The following is a 19,447-nucleotide window of genomic DNA, read 5'->3' on the forward strand; positions in this document are numbered from 1 at the left end:
ATGACAAGGTTTAGCCAGAAATTCTTCAGGGCATCTAACCCCTCCAAGTAGGGCACAGGTGGCATGACCACAATACCTACCCACTAGGCCTTGACCCTGACTTTCCCCTCTCTGCCTTAAAGTAGTGGCAAAGAGTAAGAAGCTATAGATCTTTAAAAATCAAATACCTTTATTTTTGCTCCCCTCAGCATGTGAGAAGTGGCAGTGACCTCAGCAGCAGGCCTGGTACCTTTGCCCTGTTAGGAAGGCAGAATCTCGGTTCAACCACTCAGGTATTTTCTCAGACAGCACGTGGAAGAGGTGGTGGCCAACTCCAGTGCTGGAACCTGGAGGTTGGGGTCAGCACCCGGCAAGGTTGCTAGCTGCCTAATCTCCAGTCTATGGCTGGAACTTCTGTTTGCCTGAGTAAAGGAACATCAGTCCTAGGATTTTTTCCACATCGTGTCTTGCTGCTGCAGTGGCCAGGAGAGAGGTCCTTGAGATGTCCCTGCATGGTATCCTAAGGCAGGCCCACTGGCTCTTTTTGCTCAAGGATTCCAAGAAGCTATCCTTGGAGGCCTTGAGGTAATGTAGAAGGCAGGGTGATGCTCAAGTTGTGGCTGACAGAATCCAGCTCACACTGCCATCACAGAGGCTGACTGAGCGGTCACCCAGGGAGGGGGGTCCCAGTTAATTCCATTTCCGTGGGGTAGGTGACTGGAAGGCAACAGCACCCGAGTAAGCCAGTGCCTACAAGAGAACACAGAAATGTGTGTGAATTCCAAGAGTTCTAGGGCTTCCTGACCCTCACTCCTCAGTAGGGCTATATCAGGTTACCCTGAAGCTACCTTGGCATTAATCTCAAAGGAACAAAAGTCCAAATTTTGTCCAATAAACATGTTGTCTGGTGTCTTGAAGGCCTTTAGAGATGTTCAGCTAAACGTCTAAGGGGCCATAGCATACCCAGTGACAGCCAGGACTATAATGGGCATAGGAATGGGAGGCAGGCAGGCACTCACTTACGGCCACCTTATTACTGCCTCAGTTGTTGCAATTGGAAACATGATTTTCCTATGTCTCTTGGGAGAAGGGAGCTACCTTCATTTATTGTCTTAGGACCTTGGTCACAAATACATTACTTTGGTCCCAGAAATTACTGGCCTGAACTCCAGACACTGCCATACAAATGAGAGGAGATTGGTGGCCACCTTCTCTACCTAGAAATCCCTTCTCAAAAACAGCTTTCTTAGAATTTTATTGTGTCTTGTATAAGCCACATCTGCTACTTAAACCACATGATGTTGGCCTTACGCTCCGTTGGCTCAAATTAGCAATGATCTCTACTCCTAGAATCTAGGTCTGTGCAGTCCAATATGGTAGCCACAAGCCACACATGCCTTTTTAAATTAGTGAAAATAAAAATAAAAAGTTCAGTTCATCTGTGTATTAGCCACATTTCAGATGCTCAGCAGCCACATGTGGCTGGCTAGTGGCTAATGTCTTAGCACAGGTACAAAACACCTTTCTCATCAGAGTGCAGCTGGACAGCACTGGCCAAGGCATTTCACTTTACCTTCCTGTGTCCACACCCAGGAACAACTTCCAGTTGTCCAGGCAGCCATAGTTGTAATGATTCCTAAAAACCTAGGACCAAAGAAAAACATGTTTCTACAAACCCTTTTTATTGAATCCCCTTCTGATTTTCGACCCTAAGCTGGCCAAGCCAAAGCTCAGCAAAGCAAGTTCAGGCCTTTTACGATGCCTGCGCTAGTTGGCACTAACCATGACCTGTTTACTGGACGGTGGGTTCCTTTACCCACCCAGCGCTCCACCCCCAGCCCTCAACCCTACTCACTCTGCCCTTGGCCTGCAGCCGACGTCTCTCCTTCTTGTTGATGTGCCTTTCGATGCTAGTCTCACCTCGACTGATGAGAACAGCATGCCATACAGTTAGGGCACCCAGGGCCAGTGCCACAGAACTAAGAAAAGTGGCAGAGATTGGTCAGTAGCTCAGAGAGGGTTAGAGGCTGTGTGTGACATTAAGCTGAGCGACAATGATTAGCTGGGGACCTCTGCCTGTCTTCATCTCCCAGCCTGCACTTCCCAGGGGAACTTTCCCCTCACTGTGTCTATGAAAAGCACCAACAAAAATGCTTCAGGGCGGGTTAAGAATAAATTGTGTGGAAAACGGGAAATAAGTCTGTGTTACTAATAAAAACGTTCTGTATTTCTTATCCATGCTTGGGAGACTGGAGGGGGTAGTGAAAGCACCAGGGATTGGAATGGGATGGCACAAAATTCAGAGTCCGGCTCCACCGCTCACTTCTAGCTCTGTGTTGTGGACCAAATCAGTTCACCCTCTGATTTTCAGTGTTCCTCATCTATAAAACGTGGTCCCCTACCATTTGGGTAGGAGTTGAACTTGTCTTGGCACATAACAAACACACAGTGCCAGTATCCTTAGTGTTCCCTGCACCAAAATGCTGAAGAAAATTAAATGCTGACTCTTTGCCAATGTAAGTTAGACTAAGAAATTTACACAGGGGCACCTAAAAAGGGTTTTCTGAAGCTGCCCCTCCCTTATGCTGTCGAAAATGAGAGTCAGATACCTGCACAGGAACCAGAGGTAGACAAGACTCTTGTGAGTCACCCTTTCTCGGAAGGAGAAGGTGGGCGGTGGGGTCTGGTGATAAGTCTAGAAAAAGAAAACAGCAAAGTCTGGCTTGTTTGCTGTGCTAGTCTCCACCAGAGCCCCCATCACCTGCAGGCAGGGAAGTGATCCAAGCCCAGGATGAAAAATAGGGGGTTAAGCCACAGAGGAGTCAGGGTAGCAGCCAGATGGGTGAACTGAGCCCGGGAGCACCATGTAGACAAACAGTGGGCAGAGCGGGTCTGGACGGGATGGCAAAGCATAGGACGAGCCGACCCTGGACCTTTGGATCTGACAACACAGATGGGGCTCCAGGGGAAGCCACTCCACTCCCCAGCTAGCACTCCTTCACCCTGTGGCTGCAATCCCCAAGAGGGGGGACCAGACCCACACCCAGAATGGAAGGGCTGTGGGGGGAGAACTGAGCTCCACTAAGGACCGAAAGGGCAGCAGAGGTACAATCATCAGTCCGAGATCTGCTCAGAGTAAGTCGTCCAAAAAGCCTAGGGAGAAGGGTTGATCCAGATGCAGATGCAGACAAACCAGGAGCGAAGGATGACCAGACCAGCCCAGGCTCATCTCTGTCCCCTGGAGCCCCAGTACACAGACCAACATAGACTCCTCACTGCTCAGGCCATCACCAAGGCAGAGTCCTTGCTCAGCCCACACAAGGTGATAATGGGATAGAGAACCACGAGCTGTCACATACCAGGGACTTCCAGCTTGTCCCCAGGCCACTTAATCTGCCCATGGCAGACAGCCTCCCAGAACACCCTGACCCAGCCTCCAGCGGCCCCTCAACCAGTCTCTACAACTCTACCAGGTGGGCCCCAGTTGCCTCAGCAACTCTACCCCTGGCCTGAGCAGCAGGAGGCAGTGGGGTGGGGACGGCCCACCTGGTTGGCAACCGCCTGTAGTTTGTTCTTGTCGAGCTGTTTCATTTTCTAAGGGGATGGAAAACAGTGCTGGTTAGACTCTCAGGCCTCCAGCATGGAAGTGCGACCAGCCCCACTCCTCAGGGACAGATTCCACACCCCAAGTGCTCTCTCCTGAGCTACCCTGCTCCTAACTATGGCTCACCTCAATGGCAGCATAAGCCTCCCGGAAAAGGTCCCAGCTTCCATAGCTGCAGTAGACACAGCCCAGAGTCATGAAAAAGCAGAAAGAGAAGAAGTACCGATGGTTATAGTGGCCCACACAGTTGTTTAGCCAGGCTGGTGGGGGCAGAATTAAGGACAAGATCAAACACAACTTCAGGGTGTGTCCAGGCCCCTCTGGTTTGTTCTCGCTTCATGACGACATCATCCAAGCCCAGGGCTTCCAGTCACCAAGAACTATTTTCCAAAGGCAGGAAAATACGGGACTTTCCAGAGGTTGAGGTGAAAGTGTTAAAGCATTTCAGAGCCCTCACAAAGTCCCTCCAGGAAATCATGAAAATGGAAACCCTTCACTAAAATGAATCTGCCAATACATCAACCTTGCTGGGTTAACCAGACTTCTGTACAGCACAGCAAAATGGGAACCCACAGTTCTATCTGCACACCCAGTAGGCAACCACCTGAAGCCCAAACACCTCTTTCCATCCAATAGATGTTGGCTTGACTGTCTACAAAAGAAAGAGTGGTTGGAGTAGACATGCTGCTCCAGGGAGATCTGTTCCAGAGAGCCTCTAAGCTTCCTGCTTCCCCCAGGGGATGGGCAGCCCCCACAACTCTTCCGCTAACTTCTCATGAGCCTAATGTTCTCTGCAGGGTGATGCCAGGAGCCTCAGGTTTATGGCCCTTAACCCTGTGCAGTGCTCTGAGGCTAAAGGAGGCGGCCTCAAGCAGAAGAGATAATAAAAGGATACGACAGTGATGATCCATCTTCAGCACACACCTGTGAGGGAGGGACACAGGCTCTGTTACGGTGGCCAAGGTTCTTGAGATGTCAGTGCCAATCCTTTCCTACAAGGACCAGCATCCTGCTGAGGTGGAAAAGGCACAGACTTTGAAGACACCCAGGCCTTGCTTCAAACCCCGCGTCACTGGCTACATGATACTGAGTAATAACCCACGTCTCTGAACCTCAGTTTCTATAGGCAGTGATAATGCCTCACTCACAGGATTTCCTGAGGACCAGGTGTCATGGCAGAGAGGGCACACTGTCTGGCACGTGCTGTGGGCCTCATAAACACCAAACTCCAGGTCTAAGTTTTGCCCCGGGGCTACAGCCAAAGGGCCAGAGCTAGGGTTCACAGAGAATGAAGCCAAGACCCACCTATTGCAGACGCTGCAGTGGTGTGTTCGGGCTGGCTTGGGGTAGATGCACTTCTTACAGATGGAGACTGTTGCAATGTCATTCCTGCCCTGTGCAAAGAGAGGAAAGCGTCTGACAACTGTGGCTGCACCAGTTTCAAAAGGTACCTCAAAAGATACCAAGGCTCTCTCTCCCCACTCCTGCTATGGGCTCCCTGGCCAGCGGCCCTCTGCCTGCCCCCGGCCCCGGCGGAGACCCACCTGGGGTGGATATCCAGGTGGAGTGGTGATGGCCTGGTAGTAATGGAAGACGATGAGGATCAGATTCCAGTGACTATAGAAGAAATGCCAGCAGAGTCGTGGCACTGAGTAGGTTCGGAGGATGAGGGGTAGGATACATAGGTAGGCGATGGCCACAATAGAGCTGGTCAACACAATCACCAGCACCACGAACACCTGCCAACACCAGTGAGGTCAGGTAGATGCAGTGAGAGAGCTTGCCAACGCCCAGAGTAACTCAGGAATATCTTCAGGGTAGGGCTGGTGAGGGTCCCTCTGCTACCCCGAAACATCCCTCTTCCTGCTCCCTGGGTATCACTCACCACCCCGCACCAGCGGATCACGTTGTCCACCAGCCAGTAGATGGGCTCAAAAGCAGCATCGACAGCAGTGTCACTGCCCCCGAAGGAGTTGTACAGCAGGGAGCGCAGGCAGACCTTGCCATAGCGCCAGCGCTGCACCAGGCCCCGGAGCAGAGGCGGGCAGCGGCGCCTGGAGCCCAGGAGCAGAAGCAGGCGCAGGCAGAGGCGGGCGGGACCCAACAGCAGGCTCCACTGGCCACGCATGGCTCCTAGGAGAGCACACCATTGTGAGGGGCTGGCCTGGGTTCTGTCCCTCCCTAGCCCACCAGTGGGAGGCCCTGAGCACCAGCTTAGAAGCAAAGACTTAAGACTGAGGCCTAGCTGGGCCAGTTAACAACTACGGGCAGTAGGAAAGTCGCTTCAATTCTCTATGGAATGTGGGGTGCCAGTGTCCCAAGCAGACCATAGGGAACAGGGTCTGGAGGTTCTAATTGGGTAGAAATCTTATTCTACCACATGGTTACACAGCAAATCCAAGATGCTGCACACCTAGAGTCAAGAGTCACGGTAAGGGGTGAAGGAGAGGTAGGCGGCTCTAAGACAAAGCAAGGTCACTGGAGTACCCTGTGTAGCCAGATTACTGGGTGGAGCACGGCCAACACGTACAAAGCCGCCTACTGTGTCTCTGTGAGTATGGCCACTGCAGCGGAGGGTTCCCCAAGTCCTTGCCTGCCATGGCCCACTGACCTACCTCCTAACAGCTGCTCTTCACCAAGGGAAAGCCAGTCTGGATGAATGCAGAGCATGTGGACCCTGCACCTGGATCTTCCCTGGTGCCATCTGAGTCTTGGCAAAAGATACTCATCCTTCCTGCTCCCTCTGGGCTGAGGTTACAGGCCACCAGACCCAACCAGGTAGCATGAGAGCCCCTGTCTGCTGTCAGTACAACTCAGCTACCCCTTGCATGGCATAAGACACTTTGTCTCCAATTCCAGCCCCAGCCCAAGCCCCAGCCCAAGCCCCAGGATACAGCAGCCAAGACAACTTGTGGTATTCAGAAGAGAGTAACACCACAGGCAGGAAGGCACTGGCACTGGGCAGGGAGCCTCCAGGCTGGTGACTCATGAAGACCAGAAGGCCTGCCCTTCTGCTGAGTCTCCCTGCCTGTTCTAGGTGAACACTCAGGAGCCTTTTCTGCAGCTGCTGCTCATGGCCCCAAGCTTCCCAACCAGCCTTCCCAGCTCTTTAGCCCTTTTCATGGCTCCTCTGCAAGTGCCTTGGTCTCCTCTATGTGTTTTCTACCTCATCCAACAGCCATGGAGGGTCAGCTGCCCAGGCAGTGCCCGGAAGACACAGATTCCTTTGATTTGATGAGAGTCTTATCAATTCCACAGTAAAGTCCTTACCAGAAAAGAAATGATCTAATTTCCCCCTAGAGCCACTTTGTTCTCAGCAACTCCGCTGACTTATTTAACAGGCGGCTCAAAACCTAGCAGAAACTGGAGGAGGCTGCCCCACTGTAGACATGGTTTCAGTTCAGTAACTGGAGCAAGGTACTCTCCTTGCATCCTGGCTCATCACCACAAAAAGCCTTTCAAGGCAAACACTTAATTACCTCCTTCCACAAGCCCTATGACCTAAGTGAAAAAGAAATCCAGCAGACAAGGTGGCAGAGAAAGAGAAGAAAGACAACTCAGTAGGGACCTACTCACTGCACCAGGATGAAGAAACGACCATTTCCATGCCACCTCCTGGGAGTTAGAGAATGAAGAGGCAACGTAGAAGAGAGAAAAGGAAGAGCTCAAACTTCCTACCTCCTTTGAGTTGGGCTCTCATTGCTTGGAACCATGATTTTGCTTAAAGCATCAATTTTCAAAATAGTATATATATAGTCCCCACAATCAAATGTAAGGATGGGAGAAGGCATTTTAACCCATGACAAACCCAAGTGACTTACACTGTCCACACCACTGTTTATTCCCTTACTATGGCTAATGGACAGTTTCCTATTTGCTAAACCACAATAGCGATAGCTTACAAATAAGCTGCATTTCTCATCTTTATTAACATGAATTATACGCCATCTCCCCTGTCTACAAAAAACTTCCTTCCCGGATTCTCCACTTTTTGGCTTGTTCTCAACCACCTCCCGAATTCTTGAAGTCTACATGAAATGCCTGCTTCAATGACTAGATTCACCAACTCTAATCTGCCATATCATTTGACTACTCAGGGTTCAATTCTGCCCTCCAGTGGTTCTGTGACCTTAGGCAAATCACTGAATCCTGAATACAAGAACTCAATTTTCTTGTATTCCCATTCAAGAAGGAGGTAGGAGTAAATGCTAAGGTCTCTACTACTCTAACCCTTATGATTCCATACACACACTTGGTGAGGTATGAACGAAATGTTTATGAAGTTCCTAGCACAATACCTGGCCCAGGGAAGTGCTCAATAAATACTTGTTGAATGAATGACCTGGGATGCAGAAGTGGAGAGACTGATCAGATGTCTCTCTCTGTCCTACAGATAACAGCAAGGGCATTCCTGCCAACGTGATAACACTGAATAAATGTCTGCGGCTATAATTCTTCATTGTTAAAATCTTAGCATTTAAGAGTTAGAAGGCATTTTAGAAAACAAATTCAACCAGAAATCAACCCAAATATGTCAATAGAAAGCCTGTAGGTACAGAGAGCAACAGATCAGATTTATGTGAACAAAGTCTGAAGCTGAGCCCCCACTCACTTTATCTAGTGGGGTTTGAGCACTATGGGGAAGCCAGAGTAGAGCAAATGAACATACAGCGTTTTCATCTCAGGAAATTAAGGTAAAGCAGAACTCAAAAAATTGTGTTGGGCGGGGAGGGGAGAGAGGAGTGGATGGTCAGAGTGAACAGGGGAGGGAACAGAGCAAAGCATAATGTCACTATTCCCCCAAGCACAAGCCCTGAACGCCCTGATCCCTCGGTAGTAGCAACTGGCCATGTTGACATCCGCCACCAGGTTGGAGGGGACTGCAGGCCATGGCACTCCCCTCCCCCACCCGGGCTGTAAGTCACCATCTGTTTCCCGGAGGGAAACTGTTTTTCGGGTGGGGAAACATGGATTTCAAAGCCACCAGAAGGCAGAGGAAACTGATGAAAGTCTTGGCAAATCTCATCCGGACAAAGACCCTGCTCTCAGGATGTTTGCAATCTCCAGCAGTAAGCGTCAAGCATCAGTAAGAGCAGCATTTTATTCACGTGCAGACTTCCCTTCCAGACAAATATGATGGGAAGAGAAAAAGTTACGGGTGGCCTCACACGACTCTTTAGAGTATCTCACTGTGAAATCTAGATCGGAAGTTAGTTACAAAAACCGGGAAAAGGTTTTGTTTCTCAGTGAGGGTGGCACGATCAAAGTGCGATGGACTGGAAGTCAAAAAACTTGGGTTCCTGTTTGCGCTCTACCTTAAACTATCTTCGACACACCAAGCAAGTCAAAATCTTATCTCTGGATCTGAGTTTGCAAATCTGTGAAATGGGCGAGATGGGTAAGTTGGCCTCCTTCCAGCTTCCCGTGTTACAGCTACCCGGAAGGTGCACTCTGCCTGGACAGAGGAGAGCACAAACGTGCAGGGCTCGGAGAGGTGACAGCAGGAAGCTGGGCTCACCATAAGGCCCCGGAACAGGGCCCGATCCTAGAAAAAAGGACAGAACTGAGGAGCAAAGGCCGCGGCTTCGCGCTTACCTGCCTCCTGCCGACTCCCCAAGCAGCCAAATCGAGCCCGCAACCTCCGCTCACTACCACCCCCGCCAGCTCAGCGCCCCAGGCCGGCGCAGCTCAATCCAACGAACCATTGCCCGCCACCCACAGAGCCTTCCTGCAGACCCAGACCCGCCGCCAGCCCATCCTCAACGACAGGCGCAAGCGCAACTACAGGCTTTCAGGCGCTCCGCCCCTGGCTCCGCCGCGGGGCAACCTGGGACGTGTAGTTTACCTTCTCAAAAAGGCGCAGCGAAGGGCACGTAATAAGCATACCAATGGGAGCGTTTTTTATTGAGAAACTGCAGCCGGACTTTGGCCAATGAGAAGTCGCTTTCGTTTTCCTCCGGCTGGAGAAAGTAGCAGTCATGGCGCCACCCGTGAGGTACTGCATCCCAGGTGAGTGAGTGGTGCCCCGGCGGTCCTGTGTAGGGACAGAGGCAGGAGAGCTCGATAGCCAACACCTTCTGGGCACTGGTGGCTGATGCAGCGTTTTTTTCTGGCAGGCGAACGTCTGTGTAACTTGGATGAGGGTAGCCCAGGCAGCGGCACCTACACCCGGCACGGCTACATCTTTTCGTCGCTTGCTGGCTGCGTGACGAAGAGCAGCGAGAACGGCGCGGTAAAGGAGGCAGCTTCCGTCGCTATGTCTCTGCTTTGGTCTTAGGCTGTCTTTGATTTCGCGGTCCTTAGGCAGAGGGCACTGTGGGCGTGTCTTCAGTGCCTCCTCTGGACGACCTGGTCTTTGAGTGTCTTACAGCTGTCACTGCGTTGGGCAGTTAGCCAGCACGGACCAGTTGTATTGCTGACACTCAGGGAAGGATATGTTGGGGAAGAGCAGAGGGGAGCTCAGCCCTCCGTGAGCTGAATCCTGTCCGAATGTCGCCTAGCTCTCTGGCTTCAGCCTTATCCGCACCTCTGGTCATGCAGGCTTCTTTCAGCGTCACTAATGCGCTAAGCTCTTCTCTCCTGGCACAGGGCCTTTATACGCACACCATCTTTCTAGAGCACATCTTCCCGGCAGCCCATTTAATTCCTTCCTATCCTTCAGATAACCTGAGTATCACTTTCGCAGAGAAACTTTCCTGGACGCACTAGTTGAGGAAAGGAGTTTTGGCTTCTGTTTGTTTATTGTTTTTGTTAAACACAAAGAACTGTGTTCCTTTCCTTCCAGGCACTTATCTTAGCATATAATTAAACGTTCAGTTATGTGCTCCCCTACTAGACTTTTAAATTTCATGAAAGCAGGTCTCACCACCAAATCTTTATTGCCTAACACAAGGTAAATGCTCAATAAACGTTTGTTGAATGCACAAGTAATACTATGCTCCCTAGTTTTAGAGCCTAACACAGTGTTAACTGAGGATCAGATAAGCAGTTTTTGAAGAAGCAGCTTAAAGAGAGGTAACATAGTAGAAAGAGGATTCAAGATTAGAACATTTAGGTACTGGCTAACTAGACCTTACTGCTGCTTTAGGTACAAAACAATTTCTCTGGCTTTAGGTTCTTCATCTATAAAACGAGAAGCTTTTTATTCAGTTTGGGAGCGTCCTAAATATTGTAAGTTGTTCATTTCATAGGTATCTGTTGAGATTGTTTATGTGCCAGGCTCAGTGCTGACCTCTAGGGATATGACAGTGAGCCAAGTACACATGGTCTCTGCTCTCAAGGGACATAGACACAAATTGTAAAACTGTAAATAAATTAAAGTTCAAACGAATGTATGGTAACAAATGCAATGACTGCTTTAAAAGAATACCACAGGGTACTGTGAAAATATGCCATGGGTAAACCCACCCTGGTCAGTGGAAGTGACGTTTAACCAATCTAAAGGATAAATAAGGAGAGCTCAGTCCTGGAGAAAACAGGTTGAACAGAGCTGAGATGGGAAGAAATTTAGTGAGTTGGTGAACCCAAAAGACCAGGAAAGCCAAAAGCATAGTGAACAAGGGAGAAATTAATAAAAGATGAGGTTCAAAAATACTGTCTTTTTTAAAAAATATTTTATTTATTTATCTTTAGAGAGGAAGAGAAGGAGAGAAATATCAGTGTATGGTTGCCTCTTGTGAGTTCCCTGCTGGGAACTGGCCTGCAACCCAGGCATGTGCTCTGACTGGGAATTGAACCAGCAACTCTTTGCTTCATAGGCCCGTGCTCAATCCACTGAGCTACACCAGCCAGGGCAAAAATACTGTCTTTTTTAAAAATGCTGTCTATCTCATACAGAGAGCCAATACTGTGCTCAAAGAAAACTGCAAGTATTTCCCTTCATCAGAGGTAAACAAGTCTGGCCACTGTACAATAAAATGAGAAATAGAAAGAAACAGTATAACATTGGAAGCAAGAGTCAAATGATCCATGATTGTAGGTAAGAAATTGTATCACAAGAAATTACGAGAAAATCACACACAAAAAAAGCTTGTTAGAACTCATCTGAAATGGTTAGATTGTGTTTTCTAGCAGCATTCTTCCTACAACCCTCCTATTTTCTAAAATTTCAAAGGCTTTATTCTCTGGGCTACAAATGAATCTGTAGTCTGCCTGGCTTCAACTGTGGACCGTGGCATTCCTACATTACACTCAAGCTGCAAATACCTTTACCCAGGGCTTAGCCGGGGTACTCACGTTTTGTTGTTTTCTTTGCAGCTTCCTGTCGTGTCTGTGATGAGAGAAACAGAGTCCCAGTTACTGCCAGATGTGGGAGCTATTGTAACCTGTAAGGTAAGTTGGTCCTAACCTCACTACTTAGGATACCCACATCCAGTTCTGAAATCCATGATCATTGTAGAACTGCACTGTTCCATATGGTAGCCACTAGTCACATGTGGCCATTTAAATTTAAGTGAATTAAAATTTAAAATTTATCAGTTCCACTAGCCATATTTCAAGTGCTTAACAGCCACATGTGGTTAGTGGTTGCCATACTGGTTTATCACAGAAAGTTTCACTGGAATTTGCTGGTCTAGAGATTTCTAGGATAATGATCAAAGCAGCCAAATTCAGGTTTGCATAATTCTTTCACAGAACAGATTTTCTGAATATGTAGTTTTACTCGTATCCAGGAAACAGGGGCTCCAGAGGGTACTAAGGAGGCCCATATTTGAATATATAAAGTGAGGCCTTTTTCTACAGAGAATCAAAAGATACTGTAGCATTTCTGTTAAATGTAGTCAATTCGGGTATTTCATGGGAAATACAAGTGAGTGCTGTACTGATCAGTAGCTGTAACACATCATCCCACCCTCTGCCAGGTTACATTAACTTGGAGCTCTTAGTAATTGAAGAGGCAGTGATCCAGATATTATGCAGCAGCTGAAATGTAGATTTAAATTCCATCCACTGTATAAGCCTCTTAGGATCTGTTAAGGGTCTAGATTTACTATAATGCCCTGTGTCTATTTATATTAGACATCTGTATTTTGCAAAAGCTGCATTGTGCTATTTTATTTGATTCCTGAAGTAACTCCATTGGCTAGAGTGGTTCTTAATTCCACTCTGCATGTGTCACTTGCGCAGGGATAAGTAGGAGTTAACTTGTCTTAAATTCTATACTTAGTAGGTTGCCTGGACTAAAGTCCTGGTAATTCCTAGTTTATTGCTGCCTCCTTGAGCTGACAACCGCTATTACTCTAATGCTGATGTTTTCTGTGTTTTCTAGGTCTCTAGCATCAATTCACGCTTTGCCAAAGTGCACATCCTTTATGTGGGGTCCACACCACTTAAAAACTCTTTCCGAGGAACTATCCGGTAAGCAGTATTTTTGTCTTGTTCACATTTGCCTCAGCACCTGAAATAACTTTGGAGTTTTTAGGAACAGTTGTAATCCCTCTCCTGCCTATTTTTCTTCTCTTTTACTTTGATTTGCCCCAGGTAGTGTCTTAGGAAAATACTGTAATATATAAGTTAGGACAAAAGGAAACTATTAGGACTTCCGGCCAAGATGGAGGCATAGGTGGAAACACTACCTCCTTGCACAACCAAGTTTAAAGACAACAAAGTTTTAGTAACAAAAACACAACCAAAACACAGAAAATTGAACTGTACGGAAGTCCAACAACAACAAACCATTCACCCAGACCAGTAAGAGGGGTGGAGTCAGCGGCTGGTGGAACGGGGCTGCACTGGAAAAAGTGGCCAGACCGACCCAGGCATGCAGGCGGTGGTTGGCAGATCCCAGGCGTAAGGTGGCAACAGGCGGACCCAGTGGGGGCGCAAGGTGGCTGGCTGACTGCGGTCACACATTCACACTCAGATAAACCAGGCGAAAGAGCAACCAGTGAGACAGACGACACAGGCTAGGGCCCCAACGACAGGAATTAAAGCCTAAAAGCGCCAATTGGAAAAACTTTCGGAGTCAAGGTGCCAGGAGAAGCTCCCAGGCTCACAGAGAGATTGTTGGAGAGACCCACTGGGTCCTGGAGGGTGCACAGGCCCACACACCCAGGAGCCAGCACCAGGGGGGCCCGGTTTGCTTGCGGAAAGCCACAGAGGGGATCAAAATCTGAGAGAGAGCAGAACAGACGCCATTGTCCCTCTCTGACCCCGCCCCCACATACAGGTCACAACGAGGCAACTGGGTCACCCTGCCCTGGTGAACACCTAAGGCTTCGCCCCTTATATGTAACAGGCGTTAACAGACCAAAACATTATGGCTCAAGAAGAAGAACAGCTCAAAGCCCCAGAGCCAATACTTCTAAGAGACCAAGAGATAGCCAACCTATCAGATGCACAGTTCAAAATACTGGTGATCAGGATGCTCACAGAAGTAGTTGATTTTAGTCACAAATTAGAGGAACATATGAAGGCTAAACTAGTTGAAATGAAGGGAAATGCACAGGAAACCAATAGTGATGGAAAGGAAACTGGGACTCAAATCAAGGGAGTGGACCAGAAGGAAGAAAAAAATGACCAAACAGAAAAGAATGAAGAAGCAAGAATTTTAAAAAATGAGAGGCTTAGGAACCTCCAGGACATCTTTAAAAGTTCCAACATCCGAATTATAGGAGTATCAAAAGGGAAAGAGCAACAAGTGGAACACTTATTTGAACAAATAATAAAGGAGAACTTCCCCAGTCTGGCAAAGGAAATAGACTGCCAGGAAATCCAGGAAGCTCAGAGTCTCAAAGAAGTTGGACGTAAGAAGGAACACACCAAGGCACATCATAATTACATTAGCCAAGATGAAAATGAAGGAGAGAATCCTAGAAGCAGCAAGAGATAAGGGGATAGTCACCTACAAAGGAGTTCCCATTAGACTGTCAGCTGATTTCTCAAAAGAGACCTTCCAGGCAAGAAGGGGCTGGAAAGAAGTATTCCAAGTCATGAAAGGCAAGGACCTACAGCCAAGATTGCTCTATCCAGCAAAGCTTTCATTTAGAATGGAAGGACAGATAAAGTGCTTCCCAGATAAGGCCAAGTTAAAGGAGTTCATTATCACCAAGCCCTTATTATATAAAATGTTAAAGGGACTTATCTAAGAAAAAGAAGAAAAAAAATATGAACAGTGAAAGGACAGCAAACTCACAGTTATTAACAACCACACCTCAAACAAAAGCAAACTAAGAGGACAGCTAGATCAGGAGTGGAACCATAGAAATGGAGATCACGTGGAGGGTTAGCAACAGGAGAATAGGAAGAGGAGAAGCGGGGGAGAAGGTACAGAGAATAAGTAGCATGGACGGTAGGTAGAAAATAGACCGGGGGGGAGGCAAAAATAGTAGGGGAAATACAGAATCTAAAGAACTTGTGACACATGGACATAAACTACAGTGGGGGGAGTGGTGGGGGAGGGGTGTGCAGGGTGGAGGGGAATGAGGGGGGGAATGGGACAACTGTAACAGCATAATCAATAAAATACATTTTTTTTAAAAAAGGAAACTATTAATGAGATAGGGCTTAAGCACAGCAACAAGAATTGAGCTAACCTAGAGATGAGCGGTGTAGGATGCTGCATAGCAAAGTAGAAAGCATTTTAGGAAGGACGTTTCTTTCTTGAATTTGATATAGATTTAACCCGCGGATTGTAGGACATTACAAAGGTTAGTGGATAAAATGACAGATTTTTTTTTTCACGTGGATTCTTTGAGAAGGGACAGACAATTCCAGTGAGCCAGGTTAATTTAACTTCTGAGACCTTTTCTACCCTCAGGATTCTATCTTGCTTCTGTTCAAACTGTCCTAAGGCAGCAGAATTCCTTATTCTTTCTTGCCAAATCTTACCAGCTTTTCTCTAATCAGAGGTATTGATACTGCTGCTCTATGTGATCCAAGAATATGAAATTTTTTCTCCTCTCTGTGAGGCCTGTGTTGTGGATGCTTCTCCACCTTGCGCCTCTGGGTGGCAGCTGGGTCCTAATTATGACTCTATCTCTGCTCTTATAGCTCTTTATCCGCTAGGCATCTGTAGGATAATTCTTTCTCACAATAATTAATCATTCTGTTAATTTTTTTTTATAGCAAGGAAGATGTTCGAGCTACTGAAAAAGACAAGGTTGTTGGTTGGTTCTTTTTTTTTCTTTTTTGGCTTTAGGATTCTCCATCCTTTTAAATTATTCCAATGAATTTTAAAGATTGGCGGGAATGTGGAGTCCGAATCTTAAGATGTTCCATACTCAAATTTATCGCTATTTCCTCAGACTTATTCAGGACATTCAGAGCCACATTTTGCCTGAGTCATATTCCTGGTCAAATTACTGGATTGAAAATCTTTCAGTTAGTCCTGGCTGGTGTGGCTCAGTGGATTGAATGTGGGCTGCGAACCAAAGGGTCGCTGGTATAATTCCCAGTCAGGGCACATGCCTGGGTTGTGGGCCAGGTCCCCATTGTGGGTACATAAGAGGCAATCACACATTGACATTTCTCTCCCTCTCTTTCTCCTTCCTTTCCCCTCTCTCTAAATAAATAAAAATTAAAAAATAAATATGTATTTTTTAAAATCCTTCATTTAGCCCTGGCTGGTGTAGCTCAGTGGATTGAGCATGGGCCTATGAAGCAAAGGGTTGCTGGTTCGATTCCCAGTCAGGGCACATGCCTGGGTTGCAGGCCAGTTCCCAGTAGGGGCGCATGAGAGGCAACCATACATTGATATTTCTCTCCTACTCTCTCCTTCCCTTCCCTTCCCTTCTTTCTAAAGATGAATAAATAAAATATTTTTTTAAAAACCCTCCATTTATATGATGATGCTGTAGAAGCAATGAAAGTTGTTGGCCGACTTGAGTAATGATGACTTCAACCCTCTGGGATTAGAAAGTAGACTGATTCTATCAGAGCAGTTCGTAGTTTCCTATAGGCCTAATCTAAAGTTTTCATTTAACACTTCTGGTCTTTCTTTACAGGTTGAAATTTATAAGAGTTTCCGCCCAGGTGACATTGTCTTGGCCAAAGTGGTATCCTTTATTCCCAGCAGACTTATGATCCTTTGTTAAAAGAAGAAATGGAAGTGGAGAAACAACTCGGGTGGCTGTGGGAGGGAAGACTTACAACCCTTCGTTTTCCTTCACCAGCGTCACGTGACAGATCTCCCTAGGTGACGCGCAGTCCAACTACCTCCTGACCACGGCCGAAAATGAGCTGGGGGTGGTGGTGGCTCACAGTGAATCGGGTGAGTTGGGCCGTGCTTCCAATGCTTGCCGTTTCCTGGACTCTGTGGTTTGGAATTAATCCATTATTTTCCTTTGTTTCCATTATTTTGTAATTATTTAGGAGGCAGTGTGAACATAGATATGCACCGCTGAGGTTAGAGTGATTCTCTTCATTATTATAAATCTGAGGAAAAGGGAATGGCTCCTTACTTACCTCTCCGTAAGTCAGTGGAATAGACAAGGTTTTTTCTGTATGAGCAGAGGTTCGCTAGGTACCTTGGTGACACTTCAGTTCATACCCAGCGGAAAAGAGAAGGATCTCCGGCGAATATCTGGGGTAACGGTTCCAACACCGGCTTTTCCCTTTTAGGTGTGCAGATGGTTCCCATCAGCTGGTGTGAGATGCAGTGCCCCAAGACCCACACTAAAGAATTCCGGAAAGTCGCCCGAGTACAGCCCGAATTCTTGCAAACCTAAGAAGCGACTTTTTAACCCCAAGGAAGGGGGTAAGCTGTTTCCAGAGTACGTGTATGAAAGTAGCAGTAAGGCGCCACTGTCTTTTTTGATACACCTGGGGTCAGCCAGCAACCAGCTCAGGAAAAGTCTGCCGGAAACTAACTCTGTAGGTGGAATGTTTTTCTCGTGAACCCTTTGGCGGATTTCATTCTCTTGAGTGATAAATGTCTCTTGGGGGCTCCATAAACAAACTGTATAATGTTGGAAATAGCCTATTCTTTCTGTCAGTCTTATAAATACGTATTTTTGCTGTGATGGAGAAAACAGTTTTATTAAAAGGATTTTATGGTTTCTGTTGTCTTGAGCAGGGAAAGGGGTCTAAACGGTGTCGTGGCGCTTGGAGCAGGGTTCGCTGGTGGCCTGTGAACTGACCCGCGTCAGGTGCGCGCTTGCTCTGCACGAAGCCTGGTCTCTAATCTTTTTAATACTTTTAATATCTTTTAAGTATTTCTGCTAAGTCAGTACTTACTGTGTGCCAGGCACTGGACCAGGTACTTTATATACATCCCCAGATTTAGAGAGATTGTGGTTTAGTGAAAATTATGGGATACACGTGGGGATTCCAGTAGCACATGAGCCGTTTTCAGTTACTTGGTAACCCTCGGATACTGCGGGAGTTAGTACTCCACGAAGGGGCGTGGCGCTGATGTGAGGGGGTCAGGAGAGGACTTGTGATGTGAGGTAAACGGAATTAAAGAATTAGATAAATGCAGAGAGAAGCCCTAGCGAAATGTAGAAGCAGAAATGAAGACGTAAGTTTGAGGGCGAGGAGGCGGGCGGGTTAAGTGCGGAGTGGCTGCAGACGGAGCGGACGAACAGCGGACGGGGGGGCGGCGCCTGTTGAGCTCTTGTTCGAGGGTCCCGTGTGCCGAGGCTGCGGTTGAAGGTGAGCTTTGGAGTCCAGCCTCTAGTTCTAGCCCTGAGCAGATTAGGTGGGGTTTTGTTGTGTGTTTTTTTAATTAAAATTTTTATTCAGATAATGATAGGTCCACATAAAGTTTTAAGAAATCAGACAGAGCCCTGGCCAGGGTGGTGCAATTGGTTGGGTGTTGTCCTGCAGCCAAAGAGTCTCAGGTTCGATTGCCATTCTAGCACATGCCCGGGTTGCAGGTATGGTCCCCAGTCAGAGCACGTGCAAGAGGCAGCCAGTCAGTGTTTCTCACATGGATGTTTCTCCCTCCCTTCCCCTCTTTTTGGAATCAATAAAAAAGAGGAAAAGAACAAAGTAATACAGAGAGATCCCTTGTACGCTTTGCCCAGTTTCCCACAATGGTAACATTTTGCAAAATTACAACGATCAGGATGTTGACATTGATATTTGAGCAAATTACTTCTATTTCTTTGTCTGTTTCGCCACATGAAATAGTACGACCTCATAGGACCTTTGTGAGGAAGAGAGGCATAAAGTGCTCGGTGCATGCCAATAGTTGGTTACGTGTTGTTACTGTGCATCTTGTTGCCTTCTGTGAAGAGTCCACTAAATTCAGGCCTGTGTTGGACACTTAGGTATAGTTTATCTAATCAGTGCCTTACTAATTGGTATTTTAAAACTTTACAATTTTTTTTATACAGTACTGCAGAGAAAACACTAATCTTTTTGCATGCCTGATTCTTTTACAAAGCAGGTTTCTAGAAGTGGGATGCTGGGTCAGAGAATATACAAATGTTTTTAAAGATTTTATTTAAAATCTTTAAATAAAGATTAGGAGGGAGAAAGAGAGGGAGAGAAACACTGATCAGTTGCCTCTTGTATGCACCCCAACTGGGGACCCAACCAGCAACTGCAGGCATGTGCCCTGATAGAGAATCGAACCAGTGACCTTTTGCTTTGCGAGACAACACCCAACCAACTGAGCAACATTGGTCAATGTGAGAATGTGTACTTTTTCAGTTTTGGTTAGATTCTCCCTATTGCCTTGCAGAAAGTTGCTACCAATTGATTCTCTCAACAACAGTGTCAGCCATTTTACTTACTGTATTGGCCTAAAAGTCCAGTTAGTTTTTCCCATAAAATCAAAGACATTTTTCACATTTTCACTAGTAACTTTATTTTTTGGATATTCTGAGTATGTCAGATATCTCCCATTATTGGCTGCTAGTGAGTAGAGGCCAGGCCTGCTGCTCAACATCTTCCAAAGCATAAGGCAGCCCCACAGCA

General features: G+C 47.1%; 2 protein-coding genes across 7 annotated transcripts; one reads left to right on the forward strand and one right to left on the reverse strand.

The window, feature by feature from the left end:
- Positions 1-149: 149 nt before the first annotated feature.
- Positions 150-9,357, reverse strand: ZDHHC16 (zDHHC palmitoyltransferase 16). 5 transcript variants are annotated; one of them, XM_037050814.1, is made up of 12 exons: positions 9,179-9,357; positions 7,882-7,994; positions 5,469-5,716; positions 5,128-5,322; positions 4,889-4,977; positions 4,479-4,507; positions 3,710-3,843; positions 3,526-3,573; positions 2,589-2,674; positions 1,835-1,958; positions 1,553-1,623; positions 150-729 (listed from the first exon to the last, which is right to left on the reverse strand). In XM_037050814.1, the coding sequence occupies exons 3-12, from the start codon at positions 5,709-5,711 to the stop codon at positions 615-617; spliced, it is 1,134 nt and encodes a 377-aa protein (XP_036906709.1). In that variant the 5' UTR covers positions 5,712-5,716; positions 7,882-7,994; positions 9,179-9,357; the 3' UTR covers positions 150-614. The 5 variants fall into 5 exon arrangements, with proteins under 5 accessions (XP_036906709.1, XP_036906710.1, XP_036906708.1 ...); XM_037050815.1 differs by lacking the exon at positions 9,179-9,357 and adding an exon at positions 8,899-9,152; XM_037050813.1 differs by lacking the exon at positions 7,882-7,994.
- A 119-nt stretch (positions 9,358-9,476) lies between these two features.
- On the forward strand, positions 9,477-17,580 carry EXOSC1 (exosome component 1). Of its 2 annotated transcripts, XM_037050820.1 has the most exons (8): positions 9,477-9,592; positions 9,700-9,815; positions 11,840-11,914; positions 12,852-12,940; positions 15,650-15,683; positions 16,528-16,578; positions 16,709-16,793; positions 17,144-17,580. In XM_037050820.1, exons 1-8 carry the CDS (start codon positions 9,562-9,564, stop codon positions 17,248-17,250), a joined length of 588 nt encoding a protein of 195 aa, XP_036906715.1. In that variant the 5' UTR covers positions 9,477-9,561; the 3' UTR covers positions 17,251-17,580. The 2 variants fall into 2 exon arrangements, with proteins under 2 accessions (XP_036906715.1, XP_036906716.1); XM_037050821.1 differs by lacking the exon at positions 9,477-9,592 and having other exon boundaries at positions 15,650-15,690.
- The last annotated feature ends 1,867 nt before the right edge of the window (positions 17,581-19,447 follow it).

The sequence above is a fragment of the Sturnira hondurensis genome, unplaced genomic scaffold (genome assembly GCF_014824575.4).
Source record: "Sturnira hondurensis isolate 20B ecotype Veracruz unplaced genomic scaffold, ASM1482457v3 Scaffold0006849, whole genome shotgun sequence".
NCBI classification, from domain to species: Eukaryota; Metazoa; Chordata; class Mammalia; order Chiroptera; family Phyllostomidae; genus Sturnira; species Sturnira hondurensis.